Source organism: Siniperca chuatsi, linkage group LG13 (genome assembly GCF_020085105.1).
Source record: "Siniperca chuatsi isolate FFG_IHB_CAS linkage group LG13, ASM2008510v1, whole genome shotgun sequence".
NCBI lineage: Eukaryota > Metazoa > Chordata > Actinopteri > Centrarchiformes > Sinipercidae > Siniperca > Siniperca chuatsi.
Genome location: NC_058054.1, coordinates 2,048,144 through 2,070,756, shown reverse-complemented (window position 1 = coordinate 2,070,756; position 22,613 = coordinate 2,048,144). Strand labels below are relative to the sequence as shown.

The following is a 22,613-nucleotide window of genomic DNA, read 5'->3' as shown; positions in this document are numbered from 1 at the left end:
TTAAAAACAACAAATGATGACCAGAGTTAAAAAATAGATTCAGATAATAAAAAACTGAAGACGAAATAAAAACACTCAATTTTTCCAAACTTAAGCAGAAACACATGGCAGACACAACAAAAACAATCATGCGGTCAAAGAACATGTTGTGTTGCCTGAAAAGCAGAAATGAAAAGAGGAGTCTTAGGAAGGATTTAAAAATACCAACCAGAGGGGAACAGCTGAAGGTGACGTCAGCTGTTCCACAATCAACAACAGAAAGCGGTCTGCCTCAGATTTTTCTATTACTCTTTTTATCTCTTACTCTAAAGCTTTTAGCCATCTAGCATTTAACATTCTCAGGACAGTGAAGAGACTAAAAACAACAAGCATCAAACAGTTTAAAAGGGAAAATGCAGGTGCGTGAGGTCCAACCCCCCAACGTCCACCGGATGAGGCTGCATCGCTTGTTCCGGTTTTTTCTTCCGGCTGCCGGAGACGACGCCGGTGTGCGGATGTCCACCAGATGCGTGAACAGAGCGTTTCCCTCGTGGCTCTTTGCTCTGCTCAGCTCATGTCCCTGAAGTGTTACAGTGGGGTTTTTTTCCATTTTAGTCTTGCCTTCTCTGTATTATAGTATTACATTATGTATTACTGCCTTTTTTGCATTATTATGTAATCATGTGCACATTCTGCCTCGTTTGGAAAGCACTTTGGGTCAACTCCTGTTGTTTTTTTAAATATAAATAAAAGTGACTTGACTCGAAATGTATATTTAAACATGCATTTCATTGTTACTGACAGACAAGAAGTTTGTGGGTGGAGTGGAGGAGCAAACAGGTGACTCACCCAGTTACTGTTCTGCGCAACATTCAAAACCGAAACTCCTTCAAATGTACAAGAAATTGCATCTTTGTTATTACAAAAAACTGAATTAATAAAAAAAAGTATACTTTAAAATGCGGACTTGGCTTCCGTGACATTACAGGAGTCAACAAATTAAGAATTACAAGACTATGCTACTACGTAGATGGAACTATGTATGGAGTCCCGGAAAAGTCAGTCACAAGCGTGGAGTAATCAAAACGGAGTACAGCCACAAAGTATCTGTTACCACGTGCATCACTGCAAATGTGTTTTTAAGTTTTGGCAAAACAACTCTAAAATATGTTGCCGAAGAACGGGCTGCTTCTGAAAGGCTGCGAGCGGACATCTAAACTGCAACCGAGATGCGACTGAGTTTTGCAGCATCCGCAACACGACGCATCCAAACCAGTGGACATCTGGGGTAAGTCATTCAGATGTTTCTGGAAAAATAGAGCCCAAAGGGGGAATATATAAATAGAATGAAATCGGGCCTAAAATAGATCCCTGTGCTACTCCGCAAGAAAATTATTGCAGAGTAGGAAGTTCATCATCCAAACAGGAGCTAAAATGATGAGGTGCTCAGATGTTGCTGTCCAGTACAGCAGTAGATACTCATTTATCGTGAAAAAAAAAAAAAAAACGGTGGAAATTCAGATTTTTCTTAAAAATGTAAAAACTTTAATTGGCCAACACAAACATCATTTAAAAACAATTAATGCCATACAATCCCTGACACTGCAGCATTAACATACAAAGCAAATCAAAAAGCTCGTAAATATTTCCAGTCAGCAGTCCCACTGATCACATCAGTTCAAACATTGAGAAAACGTCCACATCAGTCTGAGGTTTCCCTCGTATCAGTACCGCATCCTGTTCGTCACAGTGGTTCTCCTTCTCTTAGCTAATTCCAAACTGCTCTCGGTAGCCAGTTTATTACAGCGCTACCTTTTGTTAGCCATCCACGTCACAGCTTAAAAATGATCATACCACAAGTTTTACATGTGCCATCCCGTGAACTAAAAAGAAATGTATCACATATCATTCCTACTGTTTATTAAATCATACCATGAGTTTTTTGAATCACTTTCCTAACTTGAACATTTGGAAATGTAACTACAAAAACGGAAAATAAAACTGGGTGTAAAATAAAATAAAAGATGCAGAAATGAGGATACAATCTGAATCCTCCTTGTTTGGGATTGTCTCATCCGCTGTGTGGGAGGCAGGCAGACATGCTTCCCATAAGTAAAGGGAAGGAGAAGCTCTTTATAAAGAGGTGGGGAGGTTAACTAGAGTGCATTTGCCAATCCCTACCAGTTAGTCATCATGCTTGAAGTCTTTGTAAAACCAAAACATACTGTTTAAAAACCGTTCAGATAAATTAGCAATTCAGTTCAACAATGGGCCAATTTCTTTCAGTTCACTGAAAGGCTTCCCAGACGCAGCAGATGTTTCAACATGTTTAATTTTTCCCTTTGTTTATTTCTATAATGCATTTAAAAATTCCATTGATTCATAAAACTGGTTGTTTTAGGACTGTATCCGAGGGCTCATTGTTGCCATTAGTAACTGAGGGCTGATAGAGTTACAGCAGTGCATGTTAATATTTCTTTGACTCATGCGTTAATGATTACCTGAGCCTTATATTTACATCCACAGTCTGTCTGCAGTAGATTTGTGAAAAAGCAGGTAAAGGGTTTTTCTGGAAAGAAGAAAGCGAAATTTCAGCTTATGTCAGGGGCCAAAATATTTTTGCTGGGGGGTCAGATTTGCCCTATGAGCCACTACATGTTTACCACTGCGATAAAGCATAAATCTCACCTTTTGTGTGTTTTGTCCAAGTTTGTTTTCAAGTGTGAATGGGCTCATTGTTGCCTCCTGTGGCCGACGGGGAAAACGCACCCATTAAAACTCAGTTCCAGTGGGTGTTTTCTGCTCTCTGGCCTCAGGGGGCAGTAATGAGCCCATTGCGGTTTGGCGCACCAGAATGAGGCGAAGAAGATGTTGCACCTGAAAACTTACTTGGACAGAAAGCACAAAGGTGAGATTTATGCTTTATCTGAAGTGTTTTTCTAACACAATGTTTCAGTTTCACATGAGAAAATGCTTTAAGGACGAGGACTGACTTGTTGGTTTGGCAAAGGTAAGTCTGGTTAAGTTTCCCACAGTTTCTCAGTTTACCCAAACAAACAGGTTACCGTGTGTTTCGACCTTTTTTCCACCAAAGAATCCAGAAACCGGGAAATGTATATTCAAGAAACCAGGAACTTCTTTGGGCTGTGCGTGATTTTAGGGAAGTGAGCACTGTCACGAGGCTGTAAGATCCGGAGAGACATTTAGCCAAAGCATGAAATAAAAAAAGAAATTATTTCAAAACTAAGATGAAAAATTCCCAAGGCATTACACATTCAAAAAGTCTGTAAGTATGATCATTTGAACCACTAGCTTGTCTTTAGTTTAAAGGTTGAAAATGATTCTCCAGGCTGCACATCGCCAGCAAACATGCACGAAGTTAGTTTGGAGACGTGCGCGTGGACGTACAACTTGCGTAACGTTAAACAGTCACCAGTCAGCTCGCTCGACGCACAGGTCTGCACGAAGTGTTGCTGTGCGCGTCGGCCGCGACCTACGTTTACCCGTAACATCCTTCTCCGTGTAGGTTTGCAGAGTTCCAGCTTAATACATGCAATGGCTGCATAGTTCAGGATATAACATTTGAAAACTAAGCAAAAGGTCCGTGAGCGTGTCCGCGTTTGTTTGTTTTCAAGAACTCTGCAGACAGAAAATTACAAGGTGGCGTTGAAGATTTCGGCGTCATTTGACATGAAACTGCTTTTCTGCGTTAAGAAATAGTTGTTAAAGAAAAACCACAGTGTATTAGAACTTGGGTTATATTTTCAAAACTCAAAAAACGCAGCCGACAGTTTTACCTGTTATAACGTTATAATTCTATACGTATATAAGTAATTGCAGAGATTTTGGGATGCAGCAACATTGCTTAAAGCCCCTGAACATCTCATTTTAAATAACAGAATAAGCAACTGCTAAACTTTGGGAGAAAAAAAACAAATCCTTAGTTATTATTTATTAAGAGTTTTAACATAAAAAAAAATTAATAATCTGCTTCATCAGGATGGTGTGGGTGAGGTTTGATGCTGGCAACGTAAGCCAACAACCCAAAAACAAGTTTTCATCAAGTTTTGACTCAAATGTTGCTAAACTCTGATTGGTGCACGGAAGTATGTGACATCAAGCCAATTAGAAAAGCAAGGACAAAAACAACAATCTCTCGTGTGAAATAACCAAAACTGCTCTGATTAAGGCAGAAAGTAGCATGTTCATGTAGGACCCCATTGCTCATGGTAGGTGTCAGACAGGTCGTAAACAAACCGACAGGTTAGTCAAACTCATTTGGACGAGAAAACGAAGGCAAACGGTAAAATTATTAACCAAACTGTCAGTACGCACAGAACCGATGGCTGGAGGTAAAAAAAATAAAACCTGAATTGTAGGGATGAGCGAGTACACCATTATCTGTATCTGTTCAACCAAATAAATGATCTGTATTCGTATCTGTACTCGGAGTGGGCGGGGCTTAACCCGGAAGTTGTTCATTTAAGCCTGAAATTGATATGGGTTGATCAGAAGTTGCTATATTTATTAGAAAACTATTTACAGAACAAGTTTATATATATATATATATATATATATATATATAAGTTGCATTTACAAGTACAGATATTGACACATTTTACTCTGATGATATTCGTAAAAAGTACATTATCTGTACCGTATACTCGTTTCAGCAAAGTACTCGCTCAACCCTGCTGAACTGTAATAAACTGTAGTTTTCCTTTTTAAGAAACTCGCTGAGCTTGTGTTTGACCAATCAGTGATGTTCAGTCCTGTAAACTGTGAACTCCAGCAGTTCAGTCAACTGAAAAGTACGACTTCGGCCACAGAGACTTTTTACTGAGGTAGGAACTGCTGCCGAGGAATAAAATCAGAACAAGGTTCCTCCAGTGGAAAAGTTCCTGGGTTCTTGAAAATAGTTCTGGGAAAAAAGTTCTGGTGGAAAAGGGGCTGAAGCGATGATCTGTTAGACAACACACTAAACCCAACGGCAGCGAACAGATCTGTGCTGCATGAAAACTGTCAAAGCTGCATTCCCGTCACATCAGAAGTACAGATAACGATAACTGACAAACATGTTTAAGTCTACAGATCCCGGTTGTAGGTCACGATGTTCAGTCGTTTCAAATCAAGCGACCCAGCTGCAGTTGCTCATGATGTTCCTTTTTTGCCCCACTAGTGGCAGGACCTGACAATCGCAATGTTGATTACTTGTTATCTTGGTCCCACATTTCCAGATGAAACTATTGGCCAGACTGAGACTAGTTGGTGTGGATATTCGTGGTCTCCAGAGGACGATTTGTAACGGGTTGATGCTCTATCCCCGTAAATCAGGACAAACTTTAAATGTTGGCTCCACTACTGGGAAAGCTTAAGGTCGGGAACGAACTAGTTTGTGTGTCGTCTGATCACGCTAACAGAACTGCAAATATCAGTCAATTCACTGCATCTTTTCTTGGATCAACCAACTAAAAAGGTTTCTTTTTCTTTTTTCTTTTTTTACAACAACAAAAAAACAGCTTTTTTTCAAATGAGAGTAAAAATAACATCTGAGGTTAAACAAAGAAATATTAGCTAAAGGTTTGTTCAGTAGTTCTTTTGAAATTTGGACCAAAATACTTTTGTCTCCCTGTATCGTTCCAGTTTCAGTTCTGCTGAAGAAGCATGGAGTTAATTTGGCTGCAACATGGTTTTGATCTGCTTGGAGGTAGCCTCATCGTTCAGATGTTTGGTCGTATACCTGCAGGGATGGAGGGGGCAGTTTAATAATAATTCAAAAATTATAATAACAGGTCAGAAAGTCAAAATGGTGGTGGTTTAAATAAATAGACTACAGCAATAAATAATGTTCATGATTTCTTTCACTTTGTTAGCGTTCGTGATGTGTTTGTGGAGTGTCATGAGGCTGTCAGACCTGAGAGCATTGAGTAATCCCTCCACACTGCTGGGCGGCTGCTCCTTCAACACTCTGATGCAGCCTTTCATCTGAAAATGACCAAAAAACATCGTTAATTGATCCTGAAGCAGATGGCTGCAGCGGGAAACAGGAACGAGACACTTGAGGTCTTCGCAGGTCTAGACAGATCCATGGAAACCTACCCAAATCTGTGGTGCGTTAATAATTTGCTCTTCTTTCGTCTTCTACCAATTGATGGGGTTTTTTTGTTTTGTTTTTTAACTAGTGAGCTGAGAGCAAAATGTAGGATTTCGGTGCTCTTTAATAAATTGTGTCTTGAAGCTAAAACTAAGCAAGAAGTGAGACAAAAATGGTTCGGCTGTGCTAAAGCTTCTTCTAAACAGACACCCCCCGCTAGTACACTTTGGAGTGCCCCAGGGGTCCATTTTGGGACCAATTAAGTTTTCATTATATATGCTCCCACTAGGTGATATAATTCGTAGGCATGGTGGCATTTCCTTTCATCTTTATGCTGATGATACACAGCTATACGTCCCAGTACAGCCTGAAACCCCCACTAGCTTGTCTACCATAAAAGACTGTCAAGACTGTCAAATAGACATTAAAAACTGTATGTCTGCTAACTTTCTTAAATTAAATAATGACTTTAAATCAAGTGGCCCAGACAATCTGCATGCAGAATTAAAATCCTCACTTGGTCCCTTTTACAGCAACACTAAGTCTTCTGTCAAAAACCTAATTTCGAAATTCATGTTAGCAAGGTCGTCCAATCTTGCTTTTATCATCTAAGGCATATTGCTAAAATCCATTAATTTCTGAGGTTCGGAGACCCTGAATCCATCATACATGCTTTCACATTTCCTCACGTTTAGCTTACTGTAATGGTCTCCTAACTGGCATAAATCAGAAAACGATTCAGACTCCAAAGTGTGCAGCAGTTTTCTAACAAAAACCAAGAAAGCAGATCATATATTACTCCCCTCCTAATGTCTTTACATTGGCTACCAGTTTATTATAGAATCGATTTTTAAGATTTTACTCATTACCTTTAAAGCACTTTGTGGCCCCAGACTATATCTCTGAGTTACTGTGTCCTTATAAACCTGCACACAGTCTGAGGTCCTCACAGAACAGGAACCTGTAAGCTGTTCCCATGTCGAGGTGTAAGACTAAAGGGGGACCGAGCTTTTGCTGAAAGAGAACTTCAATGCAGGAACGACCTGCCCGACGAACTCGGACTGTAAAATCAGTATCTTCTTTTAAAACACTTCTGAAAACATATCTTTAATCGAACAGCTTTTTTATGACCTTATTCAATTTGGCTTACATTTGTCTGCATGTGTGTATTCATGTGTGTTTATGCGTTATGTTACATACTGTATATGTTTTGTTTTTTCCTTTTTCCCCCCACTTTGAGCACTTTGTAATCTCTGGTTTTGATCAATTCTATATAAATACATTTTATTATTATTATCATCATTATAAAGTTGATTCATGAAAAATGTAATTCAAAAATGTTGCTGAGTGGGGAAAAATGTGACTTCCATGACAGTTTAAACCTGAAACTTGGGTTAAAATCTTAAGTGCTGCGTTGCATTAAATTCTGTCATGACTAAATAAGCAGCAATCAAAGTTAGAGCTTGGAAATTAACGTCCTTAGGTATTATTTCTTAAGAAATTGACATTCAAAGTCTCTTATCTGCTTCATCAGCACTGTGTGGGCGTGGATTGATCAGAATTGATTCACAGTGACATTTACCTGGCAACATCCCCCATTTCCAACCGAGTCCCGCCCACCTCAAACCAGTGACAAGAACACAAACACAGAAATCTGTCACGTGAAATAACTTGTATTGATCTAACTTTGGCAGAAAATGCTTTCATGGAGGACCTTATCACTCGAAATAACAAAGCATTAAGAAAAGCTGTAACTCTGTGTGTGTGTGTGTGTGTGTGTGTGTGTGTGTGTCTTGCTAACGTACGTCTATATTGGAGGTCTTAACGAAGGCTCCGGCCGGGTGAACGTGGTCGTACAGGATGATGACACCGACCATCACACGGAGGCAGAACAACACAGTCTCCTCACTGGCAAAACGACTGCGATACTCCCTACACACACACACACACACACACACACACACAGTGTTGGTTCATGTCTGAGACGGACGGCTGTCATGATGCGTTCAGGAACATGTCAGGACTCACGGTGTTTCCAGCATCACTTTACACACACAGGCCATCGTACTCAGACAGTCCGTCGTGTTTTCAATCGGGACATCTGGGTTCTGCACAACAACAACAACAGCAGCAGGACAATAAAGTTTCATTCAATAACCACAACAAATAAACAAATGACAAACTTTAATAAAGTTTCAGTCTCAAACTATTATTGCTTGTAATTCATATTAGGAAAAACATGCATTTTTGCATCTTATACTCAGTGGCAGAGGAAATATTTAGATCTTTTAATTAAGTAAAAGTAGCAATACGACCAATATAAAATATAATGCAAATATAACTTAAAAATATAAAAAGACATCAAGTATAAGAATAACAACAGTATTTATCAAAATAAATAGAATTAATGGGAAGCCATATTACAATAATAATAATTAATAAAAGTAACATTTTTGTGCTTTCTTGCTTTTTAGTTTCTGGGATTTCATACATCATTCAAACTCATTTAGAAAGTCTATGAATTCTACGAGATACATTCAGGACTTAAATAGTATTTAGCTGAATGTAAAGCTGTGTAGTGTTGTAAAAATCCTCTTTTATTCAGTAGAATAATATATGCGACATGTGGAAAATGTGTTCCTCACGTCGGTCCACAAGGCTTCCTCACTGTGAACTCGCCGTGGAAAGACAAAACAGGACAACTTGACTATTAATGATTTAATGGTTCAGTGTTTGTAACCACAGAAGAATGTAGCGAGGCCAGCCTCTGCTGGTGGTTTGTGAAAAAACCAGAGAAACAGTGTGCAGTCCTGCTAGTGACCCCTACAGGCTGAAGCGTTCAGTACACCTACAATGTGAAGGAATTTAATTACTGGGTTTTTCTATAAATTAACATGAACTTTGAACTAACCGATCCAGAACTGTTAAATGTTTGTTTCCTGAGTTTTGTTTCTTGCAGTTTTTTCAGCAACCAAGAAAAAAAAAAAAAAAAAAAAAAAACTGTATTTAGGTACTCAGTCAAACATCATATGCAGAATGAACGAATGAGTGAGCTGTTCAATTAATGCATTCATTTAGAAAATGAATGCATTATAATGCTTAAATAAAAAAATTAAAAAAAACAACTATAAAATCCACAAAGAAACTGTTATATAACTCCGTGGAAGGACTCACATCTGAGACGAACTTTGACGTAGCGTCACTTAGCGTCTTCAGCATCGGCGTGGCGCTCGCGTAAAACAGAGACATCCGATTGGCCAGCTCGTTGTTGACCTCATTTCCTCGGTCAGCCTGGGGGGGGAGAGAAGCAACAGGTTGCCATGGAAACACGATCAGTGATCCATTGAATATTGTATATTGTGACAAAAATCAAAAAAACACTATATTTTTGTCGATCGGACGATAACTACGTTTCTAAGAGTGGGATAGTTTTACATTTGAGGACTCAACTTTTTAAAAAAAAAAAAGGTATTTGGGACTTTATTTTAAATTCTAGAGGAGTTCCCAAAGTTTCCTAAACTCAAACGTGTCTAACACGATGCATCAGACGTGTAGAAAGTTTCCATTATATGGAATTGTGCAGACGTAAAAAACAAAAAACAACATGGCGTTCCTGTAGAACAGGAAACGGCTGCTGTCAGCAAACAGATTCATCGCTCTTTGCGTTTCTCACAGACAGGTTGTTGATTCGCATGCGGCTGATGGTCCGGCGGTAGTAGCTGAAGTCGTTCTGGATGGCCGGGTTGGTCATCTGGAACAAAGAGACGAAGAACATGAAGAAGGGCAGCGGTGGAAGAAGTCTTCACACCCTTTAGTAAAAGCAGCAATAGCGAAATATGAAAATGCTCCATTACAAGTCAAAGTAGTGGTTCTGCAGAAAACTGGCTATTATACTATCACATATAATATTATTGGACTATTATTACTGAAGAATTCATGTGTAGACGGCATTTTACTGTTACAGTTGGTCGAGGTGGAGCTAGTTTTAAGTTTTTTATATATATTATCGCGTAGTTTGCTCTGTAACAGTGCATCGTATTAAATAAACTCACCGTGTGTTTTGTACATACTGTAAAATCTGAATCTGTATCAGATTATTGCCAAGTAGGATTTCATATACGAGGAATTTGCTTTGGTGTTTTGGTCGCAATAAACACAGTAAGAGAAAATGACTATAAACAATCTGTGAAATATAACTGTTTTAAAATGAAAAGAGCTGCATACAGTAAGCACAGCTGGCAGATAAATGTAGCGCAGAAGAAGAATGTTGCAGGAAATCTAAATACTCAAGTGAAGTACAAGTATCTCAGTGCAGTACTGAAGCGCAGTACTTTCCACCAGTGGAAGAGGAGGAAGGGTAGAGGAGGAGGAGGAGGTTAAGAAGGGGAGGAATCGAGGAGCTGCAGGAGGAACAGGAGGCGGAGGGGGTTCAAGAGGTGGAGGAGGTTCAGGAGGTTCAGGAGCTACAGGAGGTGGAGGGGGTTCAGAAGATGCAGGAGGTGCAGGGGGTGCAGGTGGTACAGGAGGTGCAGGTGGTACAGAAGATGCAGGAGGTGGAGGAGGAGGTGCAGGAGGTGGAGGGGGAGCAGGGGGTTCAGGAGGTGGAGGAGGTACAGGAGGTGGAGGAGGTACAGGAGGTGGAGGGGGAGCAGGGGGTTCAGGAGGTGCAGGAGGTGGAGGAGGTACAGGAGGTGCAGGAGGTGGAGGGGGAGCAGGGGTTCAGGAGGTGCAGGAGGTGGAGGAGGTACAGGAGGTGCAGGAGGTGGAGGGGGAGCAGGGGTTCAGGAGGTGCAGGAGGTGCAGGAGGTGGAGGGGAGCAGGGGGTTCAGGAGGTGCAGGAGGTGCAGGAGGTGGAGGGGGAGCAGGGGGTTCAGGAGGTGCAGGAGGTGGAGGAGGTACAGGAGGTGCAGGAGGTGGAGGGGGAGCAGGGGTTCAGGAGGTGCAGGAGGTGCAGGAGGTGGGGGGGAGCAGGGGGTTCAGGAGGTGCAGGAGGTGGAGGGGGAGCAGGGGGTTCAGGAGGTGCAGGAGGTGCAGGAGGTGCAGGAGGTGGAGGAGGTGCAGGGGGTTCAGGAGGTGCAGGAGGTGGAGGAGGTGCAGGAGGTGCAGGAGGTGGAGGAGGTTCAGGAGGTGCAGGAGGAGGTGGAGGGGAGCAGGGGTTCAGGAGGTGCAGGAGGTGCAGGAGGTGGAGGGGAGCAGGGGTTCAGGAGGTGCAGGAGGTGGAGGAGGTGCAGGAGGTGGAGGAGGTGGAGGGGGAGCAGGGGTTCAGGAGGTGCAGGAGGTGCAGGAGGTGGAGGGGGAGCAGGGGGTTCAGGAGGTGCAGGAGGTGGAGGAGGTTCAGGAGGTGCAGGAGGTGGAGGGGGAGCAGGGGGTTCAGGAGGTGCAGGAGGTGCAGGAGGTGGAGGGGGAGCAGGGGGTTCAGGAGGTGCAGGAGGTGGAGGAGGTGCAGGAGGTGGAGGAGGTGCAGGAGGTGGAGGGGGAGCAGGGGGTTCAGGAGGTGGAGGAGGTACAGGAGGTGGAGGGGGAGCAGGGGGTTCAGGAGGTGGAGGAGGTGCAGGAGGTGCAGACCTTGAGCTCGTCGAAGCGCAGCGTGAAGTGCATGATGTGGGCGAACTGACGAGCCAGAGCCTGTTTCTGCTCCAGATGCTGAGTGGGAGTCGAAGCAGAGCTGGTGAGGACGTCCAGGAGACACCGCAGACTGGACTCTGACGGGGGACGGGAGACAGGGGGGGGGACGGGGGACGGGAGACGGGGGAGGGGACGGGGGGGGGACGGGGGAGGGGACGGGGAGACGGGGAGACGGGGAGACGGGGGGGGACGGGGGGGAGACGGGGAAGAGGGGAGGGGGACACAGAGACACAGGGACAGGTACGTTTTTCTCCATGAGTAACCCCACATCCAGTCAGCTTTCTGTCTCCATTATCTTTCATTCGGCAATAAATAAACACGTTTCTCGTAAACTGCCCATGTGTCCCAGTCCACAGTCCGACCGGCGCCCCCTCGAGGCTGCAGCGGTCATTACAGAACAAACAACATTTTATCAGCAGTGGAGCTCAAAATGTAACGTTTGCCCTGAGGGTGGCGCTAGAGGAAAGGTCACGTGGTCGTTACAATCAGTAACGTTTATCATCAGGGCGCAGAGAATAACTCACGGACTGACCGTCCTCCGCATTCTGTATTCAGCGTCATGAAACTGTCGACTTCCCATCGTTTCACGTCTTTTCATTCAGTGTTCGGAGCAGAAACGTCTATTTAAAGTTAGATGTTGTCTTCAGGTTCTTACCGAGCTTCTGGGAGAACTCGTAGAAGGTTTTGAGTTTAGCCACCAGAGGAACCACAGCTGACCAGGCCTTCTCCTGCACGCCCACCACGCCGGGACTCTGGATGGCCTGAACACACACGTAAAAGCATGTGAGCGTCATCGATTGAAAAGTACATTTAAAGACAGTGAGAGTCGTCCCTGTGCAGTAAAACACTTCCTGTCAGTGTTTTATTATATCTGATGTTTCTGGATTCATATTCCTGCTGCATTCATGTGTGTGCTGCATTTTACTGCTGTAGATGTTTCAGGTGGAGCTCATTTTAACTGCTTTATATACTGTTGGGTAGTTTAACCTGCAGCAATGCATCATGGTCTATAAGGTCATCACGTGTTTGCAGCGTCGCCGTCCTGTGAGAACCACGTATCTCTAAAAAGTCTCCCTGAGCTCAGAGAAACAGCCTGTTTTCAGCTCTGTGACGATGCGTTTCCCAGCTGATCCGAGGGGGGGTTAAAGAGTTTATTCAGCTTCAGGAGGAGGAGAGTTTCCTCAGCACATGAAGGAAACTCTTCATCCTTCAGCTCGTCACAAACACCTGGAGATACGAGGTTTCCACTGGACAGGAAGGGGATGAAACGCTGATCTGTAAAGTAACTGAAGCCGTCAGACGAACGTCGTGCAGTGAAAAGTCTATATTTCCCTCTGAGATGTAGCGGAGTATAACGCTGTATAAAATGGAAATACTCGAGTAAAGTACAAGTACCTCTAATTTGTACTAATGCACAGTACCTGAGTAAATGTACACCTGTCCTCTGTGTTACCTGTCGTATTTCCTCTCCTGCTCCTCTGTACGTCTGCAGGTCGTCCAGGACGACCTGCGCCTCCGTCAGCACCTGGTTCACCTCCTCCCACACCGCCGTCTCTGACTGCGAGGGCTGAGCGTCTGCACGGAGGCGCACAAAGGTCAGAGGTCAAACACACGGTTCACTCACTCATCATTATGAATTAACACGTCAGAGCAGAGAGTGTGTGTGTGTGTGTGTCTTACTCTCAAAGTCCAGGAAGAAGTTTCCACCATTGTTGTCGATGTCTCTGGTTAACACCTTGATCAGGTTCCCCATGCTGCAACACAGTTTGCCCACGATCAATGAAGTGATTAAAAGCCACACAGACATTATTAAAAAAATACTGGACTTTTTATTCCGCTACATTTACAGCTTTAGTTACTGATTACTTTACAAAGTAAGATTTTTGCACAAAACGTGAAAATGTACAAGTACAGCTGAAACGATTAGTCGATTAATCGATTAGTCGATTGACAGAAAACTGTTTTGATGTTTGAAGTCGTTTCTCCTGTAAATCCCTTCCTGGCTGCAGCTCCTCAGATGTGCAGATCTGCTGCTTTTCCTCTGAACGACTGTAATAACTGTAATGTTTGTTAATAACGTCGAGCTTCGGACTGTCGGTCGGACACGACGACACGGTGAAGGCGTCGCTTTGGGCTCTGGGTCGTCGTGACGGCGTTTCTCACCGTTTTCACGAGTTTTCCAAACCGATCGACGGATCGACGGAGAAAAGAATCGGCAGATGGATCCAGAATGAAAAGCATCATCAGCTGCAGTCCGATACAAACCGGTTCAACATGAGCTCCAGCTCCACCAGCTGCAGCAGCAACATCCTGCTTTACATTAATGCACGAGGAATAATAACCTGATGATAGAATATATAACAGCACAGCAGCCACAGGGACGCTGCACTGCTTTTGTGTCAGTACTTTTACTGCAGTAACGGGTCTGAGTGCTTCCTGCTCCGCTGTTATCTGTAGCTTAGCTTGAAGATCAGCTCAACAGCAGCTGAAAATCTTGTTTTTGCTGATCGTGCTATTTGGCACCAGGTCAAAATGTCCCTTTGTGAAGCGGGTCAAACGTTCAGAGCTACTCAGTGTTGCTGCCGGTCGTTCTGTCTGACTTCTCGTCACATTATTCGGTGCGCTTGATTCAGTTTCGTTCCCCGTTTGTGGGTTTTTGGGGGGTTTATCCTCATAAGTGAGAGCGTAAGGACATGCTGCAGCCCTCCACCACACCTCGCTAACCTTACATCAACCGTAACATTCATGTTCAATATTCCACATTACATTGTACCTTAACGGGTCTAATTACTGAGTCCTCAAAGTACAGAAACCGTCAGTGCGGTGAGATTATTTCACCCTGACTTTTCTTGATTTCAGTGCAGCGATGCGTCTGATTCGCTCCTGATTTAATGGCCGCTGAAGTGGGAACAAGAGGAATGCCTCAGGGCAGAACTGCGTTCCAGTTTCAGGAAAATACGAGTTTCTACTCAGTAATGCACGTGATGTCACTGTGTTAACAACACAAACAAACACACCTGGTTTAAGGCGTGGCCTGCAGGGACTCATAAAGGTCGGAGGTCGCAGAGGCCTGGTAGCATCTAAAGACAGCTGTGCTGCACGGAGACTGTTATTACTACTGCTGAGAATATTACAGCCTCAGAGATGTACGTTTTCTGAAAGCTCAGAGGTCGTGTGATGATCACGCACTAAATCGCTTCCACGCAGAGTATTTTGCGTGAAACACAACACTCTTCTTCTGAGTTTGACGTTACACAACTAAGAATTAAGTTGGCGAGGTAATAATCTGTGTAACTATAAGAGCTTAAAGCCCTTAAAAATGCATTCAAATGCAAACATACATGTTCACATAAATATCGTGTGAACACGTCAAACACAATCAAAGAGAGTACGAGAGCAACATCGCAGGTAGCACTAAAGTTCGGATAAAAAACACCAAATATTCTCTAATGTGAGGATTTGCTTTATTTTATATAATAATAAACTAAATATCTTTTGATATTTAGTTTATTAGACATTTGAAGACATCACCTTGGACATCTTTTAGACTAAACAATGAATTAATTAACTGTAAAAAGAAATTATAGAATAATCAAAAATAAAATAATCGCTAGGTGCAGCCCTAATTAAAATATAATATTTACAAAAACATACATACAAAAGATAAACATCCACCAGTTCAAAGTAAGAGTTCTCACAACTTTAGCCACTTAAAGCCAAAAATACGACCTCGTGGGTTAAACGGTCATACACAAATGTAAATATGCTAACAGATACTGTGAAGCTCCTCATGCAGATGTGCAGATACATAAACATGCACCTCCATGCTGAATCAAATACAACATGCTAAAATTAAGACTGAACAATCAAGAGAACCAGACTCAGTCTGCAGCCAAGCTAAATGAGCTAAATGCTAACATCAGCATGCTAACATGCGCACGACGACAATGCTAACGTGCTGATGTTTAGCAGGTGTAATTTTTAGCGTGTTAGCATGCTAGCATTTGCTGATTAGCAGTGAACACAGAGTGCAGCCGAGGCTGATGGGAGCGTCAGCAGCTCTGCAGCTCAGAAACCAAAGTGTCGGACACGTTAACATGTCGACCTGATGGTGGCGCTAGATGGAAAGTCAGAGGATCAGCAGAGTGATTACAGTTCATCCTGAGGGGAGCATGAACGATGAAGCACATTAAATGGTAATCCATCCAGTAGCTGAGATATTTCAGCCTGAACCTAAAACATCGACCTGCTGGTGGCGCTAGATAAAGAGTCAGAATCAACAAAGTGAATTAATGAAGTTAATCCTCTGGGGACCGAGAATGTCTGAACAAAATTTCATGTCAATCCATCCGAAAGTCTTTCAAAAACTTCTAAAAACTTCGTGCTGTTTGTCCAAACTTTGCTCAAACCCACAGAACTTTATTTTAACTTCTAGCAGAGATCACAAAGTTTCCAAAGATACCAAACATGTCAGGCTGAAATTTAGGGAAATGTGTCTGTAAAGAAGTCAGCAGACAGTCAAAAACATGGAGTCTGTGGTCATTCAGTCTCCAATGAAAAGCTGGAACATGATACACAATAAACTGTACATGATACTGAGTTTAACAACCTTAAAGCTACTTACTGTGACGGCGAAGAGAAAACTGTATATCAAGGGTTTAACTTTCTGCAAAGAACCGAAATAAAGTAAAAGTCTGTTGCTCTGCAGACTGACGCAGCTCGGTTTGGCAGTTTGTGAGCTGCAAACTGAACTGGAAGCGGCGTCTTCTTGTTTAAAACGGTGAAAAGAGGAAGTGATGAAGTCTCTGAAAGTTTGGCCTAAATTTAAAACAGAGGAAGTAGAGCAGACTGCGCTCAGATCAGGTAAGACACTTTAAGAACAGCAACACCCCGCCGTGCAGAACAGAAGCGACGCTGTTCACAATATAAACCCAACACGTGTATTCTCAGCTTCGTCTCTTCGAGCGACTTTCCTCAGCAGCACACGCCTAAACAGCTGACGTTTCACCAAACAAAACGTTTAACTACCGAAAAAATATTTCCACTCAGTGTCAAAGTGTTGGAAGGAAGAAATATTCAGTAAAACTGCAATACCACAATGTAAAAATACTTTGTTACAAGTCATGAGCAGCCAAACTCTACGAAACAATTATTTCAGCCCTTAAATACTTCATTTCTCTATGATTACTTCTTCACTAGAATGCCACCGATTCACTTTTGCAGACTTCCTGTGCATTCGTTTTCGTCTTTGTTTAGCACCTTTTAAACTGTCCTCGTGCACGCTGTCATTTATTTCAGCACAAACTCAGCTACAAGTCTGACTTATCATTTTGTTAATTTAACAAAAGCATAAAGCTGCCGGGAACCCAAAACACAAGACAAATCTTTAGATAATAACTCAAAATGTTATTTAAAGGTTGTGAAAAACATCGTTTCATTACTTCTACACACAAATCCAGCAGTAAAATGTAAGAAATTAGACTGTAATTCAGCCTATTTACATGTAAATCCCCCTCCTCCTTTAATATTAGTAAATTCCGCTCTGACTGACATGTGAAGGGGTGTGGCGTTTGAGGTTGTTTTAAGGAACATGTGGTTTGCAGAAAGATGCACTGAAACAGAAGAATTGTTCCATTCAGAGTTCAAATTAGAGCTTCAACTAACGACTTCTTTCATTACCAGTTATCTCCTCGATCGATTAATCGTTTAGTCTATGAAATATCAAAAAGAAGTGAAAAATTCTCATTAAAAAACTTCCCACGGCCCAAAGTGACGTCTTCAAATTGCTCGATTTGTCCGACTCACGGACATTTGATTTACTATCGTATCTGACAAACATTTCAGGCATTTTATCAAAATAATCAGCAATTAATTTTCTATCAATCAATAATCGAAGAATCGACTAATTGCTGTAGTTCGAAGTGTATTTTAACGTTTTCGCTGTTGGGTCGTTTAATGTTCTCGCTAATTTGTGCTATTTTCATAATCAATTAATCTGCCGATTGTTTTCTCAATGAATCTATATGACATCAGAAAACCGTTAAAAATGCATTTTTAACCAAAAGTTTTTTGTCTTTTTGTCTTCGTACTTAGTTGTTAGTACTGTGAAGTATCTTTGAGTCTGAATTACTACTATTAATTGCATTTTGAACTGTTATATGCGAAACATCAGCTGCAGCGGGGCTCACTGAGCGGTTTGGTGCGGACTTTACAGTCACCTGGTCTCAACCCGGTTTCACACCTGTGGAAGGTTTTGGACCAGCGTGCAAGACAACGCTCTGCAGCAGCGTCTCCATCAGGCCAGATGATTTAACGTAAACCTTCATCTTCAGATCTGCGACTCTGATGCTGTCTGTCCTTTAGCTTGTGTTTCTCTCTACCTGCTGGACTCAGGTGTGTCTGATCTCACTGAGACGGCCCGATTAAATAAAGGCTGGGTATACAGCGCTGTGAAAAAGTGTGCGCCCCCTTCCTGATTTCTTTTTGCATGTTTGGACACACAACTTCCGAAAAGTTAAATGTTTGTCCACAGAGTATTTTCCCAAAAGTCTTGGGGATCATCAAGACTTTTGGGAAAATACTCTGTGGACTGACGAGACAAAGGTTGAACTTTTTGGAAGGTGTGTGTCCCGTTACATCTGAAGTAAAAGTAACACCGCATTTCAGAAAAAGAACATCATACCAACAGTAAAATATGGTGGTGGTAGTGTGATGGTCTGGGGCTGTTTTGCTGCTTCAGGACCTGGAAGACTTGCTGCGATAAATGGAACCACGAATTCTGCCGTCTACCAAGAACTCCTGAAGGAGAACGTCCGGCCGTCTGTTCGTGACCTCAAGCTGAAGCGAACTCGGGTTCTGCAGCAGGACAATGATCCAAAACACACCAGCAAGTCCACCTCTGAATGGCCGAAGAAGAACAAAATGAAGACTTTGGAGCGGCCTAGTCAAAGTCCTGACCTGAATCCTATTGAGATGCTGTGGCATGACCTTAAAAAGGCAGTTCATGCTCAAAAACCCTCCAATGTGGCTGAATTACAACAATTCTGCAAAGATGAGTGGGCCAAAACTCCTCCACAGCGCTGTAAAAGACTCACTGCAAGTTATTGCAAACTCTTGGTTGCAGTTGTTGCTGCTAAGGGTGGAGCAGCCAGTTATTAGGTTTAGGGGGCAATCACTTTTTCACACAGGGCCATGCAGGTTTGGATTTAGTTTTCCCTTAATAATAACAACCTTCATTTAAAAACTGCATTTTGTGTTTACTTGTGTTATCTTTGACTAATATTTAAATTAGTTTGACGATCTGAAACATTTAAGTGCGACAAACGAAGGGGGCGAACACTTTTTCACACCACTGTGTATAAAATATAACACTCTGAGAGGAGTTCTGCATAATGAGGACGCGTAACAGAATACTTTCACTTTGTGGTGTTTTTACTTCAAGTAAAAGGACGAGAGTCTTGTCTTCCAACACTGCTTATGTGCGTTAACGTGTAAACTGAGAGCTGCGACGACTTAATCCGTCAGTCCATCGAAAGAAAAGCAGCCGGCAGCTCTTTAGATTAATCAATCATTGTTTAAGTCCGAATATTGGCTGCTTCTAAATGTAAAATGTGCTGCTTTTCTTGGTCGTACGTGACATCAAACTGAACGTCTTTAGGTTTTGAATCTCCGGTCAGACAAAACAAGACATCTTCTACTCTGAGGTGCCGTCTTCCGATGTTTTATGAACCGAACGATTGATCGGTAATAACAGTTATTGTTAGTTGTGAACAATATTTTAATGTCGCTGCTGCGAGTGGAGCTAAAGTCAGATTGCTTGTAGTGTCGGTGTGTTTCGTCTGTAAGAACGAATGAGATTCAGCAGCGTTTGTAGTACTGCTCCGGAGAAGTATTGTGCTTTTACTGCACATTATGCTGCTTACTTTGGAGATCCGTTCAGACGTGAGATTCACGACGCTCTGCTGCAGATTAAACTGTCCAACAACACGTTGAAGACGTCAGACCGAGCTGCAGCAGACTCGCACAACGCCGAAACTACCGCTTCTTTCACTTTCGATACTTAACTTTAGATTTAGCTGCTCGTACGTGTGCTTTTATTCCAGTTATGTATTTGTTTTACTTGTAATGGAGCATTTGTTGGCAGAGGTGGAATCAGATCACTTACTCGAGTAAAAGCAGTAACGCCACAGTGTAGAAATACTCGTCCCGCGTTCAAAATGTTACTAAAGTAAAAGTACAGAAGTATTATCAGCAAAATGTACTTCAAGTATCAAAAGTAAAAGTACTCCTCGTGCAGAACGGCTCCTTTCATACGGTTATATTACTATAGAATAGTATATTATTCTGCTTTTACCACGAATACGCCTCAGAGCTTTTTAATGTTGTAGTTTGTCAGCGTGGAGTCAATTTCAAATACTTTGCGTACTGCTGGGTGCGTTAGTACTAAAGTACTGCATGTACTTGTGTTTTTTTAATGCAAAAAGTAGGTGTGAAGTAGATGCAGTACAAGTACAACCCTCTGAGAAGTAAAAGTACGAGGAAATACTCAAGTGAAGTGCAAGGAAATTGTAATTGCACAGTGCTGCTTGGTGTTGTTTTGATGTTTCTTCATTAATCTCTGAGAAACATTTAACTACAGCTGACGGAGTGGAAGTACTTCACGTACAAGTACCTCGCGGCTGTACTCGGGTAAATGTAGGTCACTCGGGCGCGTGAGTGCGCGCAGTACCGACGCGTCGGTGCCGTCGGTGCCGTCGGCCTCGTGAGCAACGGACTTCTCTGCGACGTCAGAGCAATGCGAATAAAAAAAGTAAAGTTGAACTGTGAAGTCAGACTGTGGTTTTTCCTGGTGGGTCTGCTGCAGGACCTGACATGTCTGATCTGAGACCAGAATCCACCCAGAGAGGACTGACCCCCCCCCCCCCAGAACAACCCCTCCTGGTCCACAAACCCTCCCTCAACACAACCCTCCTGTCCCGCTCCTCACCTTCAACGATAGCTGATCGATATCAGCGGATCGATACCGTGTGTCCGGGCTCCGGCGTCTCTCCGCGGTGGTCCAGGTGTCTCCCGGCGGTCCGCCTCCTCTACATGCTGAGCGAGTGTAAACCCGGAAAACAGCCGCTCGGCGCTCCGTTAACTATAAAAGGAGTGATTTCCTCACGAGGAACTGAACGCGGAGCCAATCAGCCGCGAAGGCGGCGGCTGCAACCTCTCAGCCGGCCGACGGAGGCGACCTGCGCCCGGCTGTGTCTGCAGCCACAGCCGGGCTCCAGCTATGGAGGACCATTTCTGCCAGGAAAGGAAAATAAAGTTCAAATATAAAAAAAAGGAAAATTTACTAATTGTAAGTAAAAAAAATAATAATAATAATAATTTGAGTTAAAAAATGTAACTTTTTAAGTCAAAATTATAAGATTTTTTTGTTTTAAATTGTGACTTGTTAAGTCATAATTAGGCAAAATATAAACTGTGAAACAGTAAATCAAAGAATATAATGACAAGTCGTGTATATTTTAATAAAGTGGCAGTTTGTACTTAAGTGGATTAATCTCGATTTAAAAACTCACTGTTTGACTTAATATTTAATTATCCTAAATTTAAAAAAAAAACTCACAAATTTCATTTAGTATCTCACAATCCTGACTTGAAGAATTACTATTTGTCTTAATGTTTTTAGTCATAAATTGACATAATATCTCATAAACCTAAACTTGAAAGGACAAACTTTTGATTCAGTAATTCATACTCCTGTAACGTAATGTACGTATTTCTGGTCTCCAACTGTTGTGTTGTTGCTGCATGTTTCTTTGAGAAGAAAAGTCACTTATTGTAAAAAATAATAATAATAATAATAATAAATAAATAAAAAAGGTGAGCTCTTCTGTTCTGGCATAGCAGGTGGAGTGAAAGGAAGATGAAGAGCAAGACCAAGGAGCTCCATAATCTGTGATGGTTCGCGGCAGCATCCATCGTCCAGACATACAAGTACTGCATATCAACACAGTACTCGACGATTACTGTAGTGCAGTATTGCAAGTGTCCCGTAGTACTGTAAACGCAGTGTTTACTGCCTGCAGTCGGACGGTCTGTGACGTGTGCAGCTCTGTCTGCTGGCTGCAGAAGCGTTTTCGGGGGCTGGATTGGCGACGCTCGCGACACAGAAGACAGGATGCAGCCTAATTTATGTTTTACTGTAGCCTATGCAGCACATTTTTCCACTGTTTATTCTGTGTGTAGAACACTTCACACATCCAGCTTGTTGTTTTGTTCATAATACAGTGTTTTTTATATTTGAGTATAAAAACAGACTGCTGTACATAAGTAGTAAGTGTAACCCTGAACAGGTCTCCCGATGATGCACTCATAGTGGTGTTTTCCATTGAGCACATCAGTGTTGAGTTGGTCAGACTCAACAAACCGCACTGAGCTGGATGCAGTCTGAGTCCCGCCGGTACGAAGTATCCGTCAGGACCAGAGTGCAAATATATACAGTTTGTTTGTTTCTCAAGATTCACAGCATCTGTAATACATAGCGGTAGTTTTTTGGGGCTGACTTCTCCTTGTTCAAACCTGAAAAGTTTTAGGAAACGAAGAGGTGGGAAAAGGGAGGAAATGATGAGGTACGTAAAAGGTAAGGAGGCGTTAAGAAAGGAAAATAAGAGGTAGCCTAAGTAAAAGAAAAGGAAGTGGTAGGCGACAAAAAGGGGGAGGTAAGTAAAAGGAAAGGAGGAGGTCGGCTAAGTAAAATATAATATAATATAATATAATATAAGACTAATATAATGAATACAACTATACATACATTCCTGGATTTTTAATATCAGCAGAAAGTAATGAACCATTGTCACTCGGCGAAAAACTACTTTTCCCGTGTTACCCCGCGCACACGGAAGTGCGTCATCACGCGTGACCT

At 42.4% G+C, this 22,613-nt stretch overlaps 1 protein-coding gene across 2 annotated transcripts; it reads right to left on the bottom strand.

Moving 5' to 3' along the window:
* Positions 1–1,495: 1,495 nt before the first annotated feature.
* LOC122886974 (CYFIP-related Rac1 interactor B-like) lies at positions 1,496–20,997 on the bottom strand. 2 transcript variants are annotated; one of them, XM_044219761.1, is made up of 11 exons: positions 20,685–20,997; positions 13,379–13,452; positions 13,152–13,273; positions 12,354–12,459; positions 11,639–11,775; positions 9,747–9,824; positions 9,248–9,364; positions 8,102–8,181; positions 7,879–8,005; positions 5,894–5,964; positions 1,496–5,719 (listed from the first exon to the last, which is right to left on the bottom strand). In XM_044219761.1, the coding sequence occupies exons 2-11, from the start codon at positions 13,449–13,451 to the stop codon at positions 5,650–5,652; spliced, it is 981 nt and encodes a 326-aa protein (XP_044075696.1). In that variant the 5' UTR covers position 13,452; positions 20,685–20,997; the 3' UTR covers positions 1,496–5,649. The 2 variants fall into 2 exon arrangements, with proteins under 2 accessions (XP_044075696.1, XP_044075697.1); XM_044219762.1 differs by lacking the exon at positions 20,685–20,997 and adding an exon at positions 16,323–16,473.
* Positions 20,998–22,613: the final 1,616 nt, after the last annotated feature.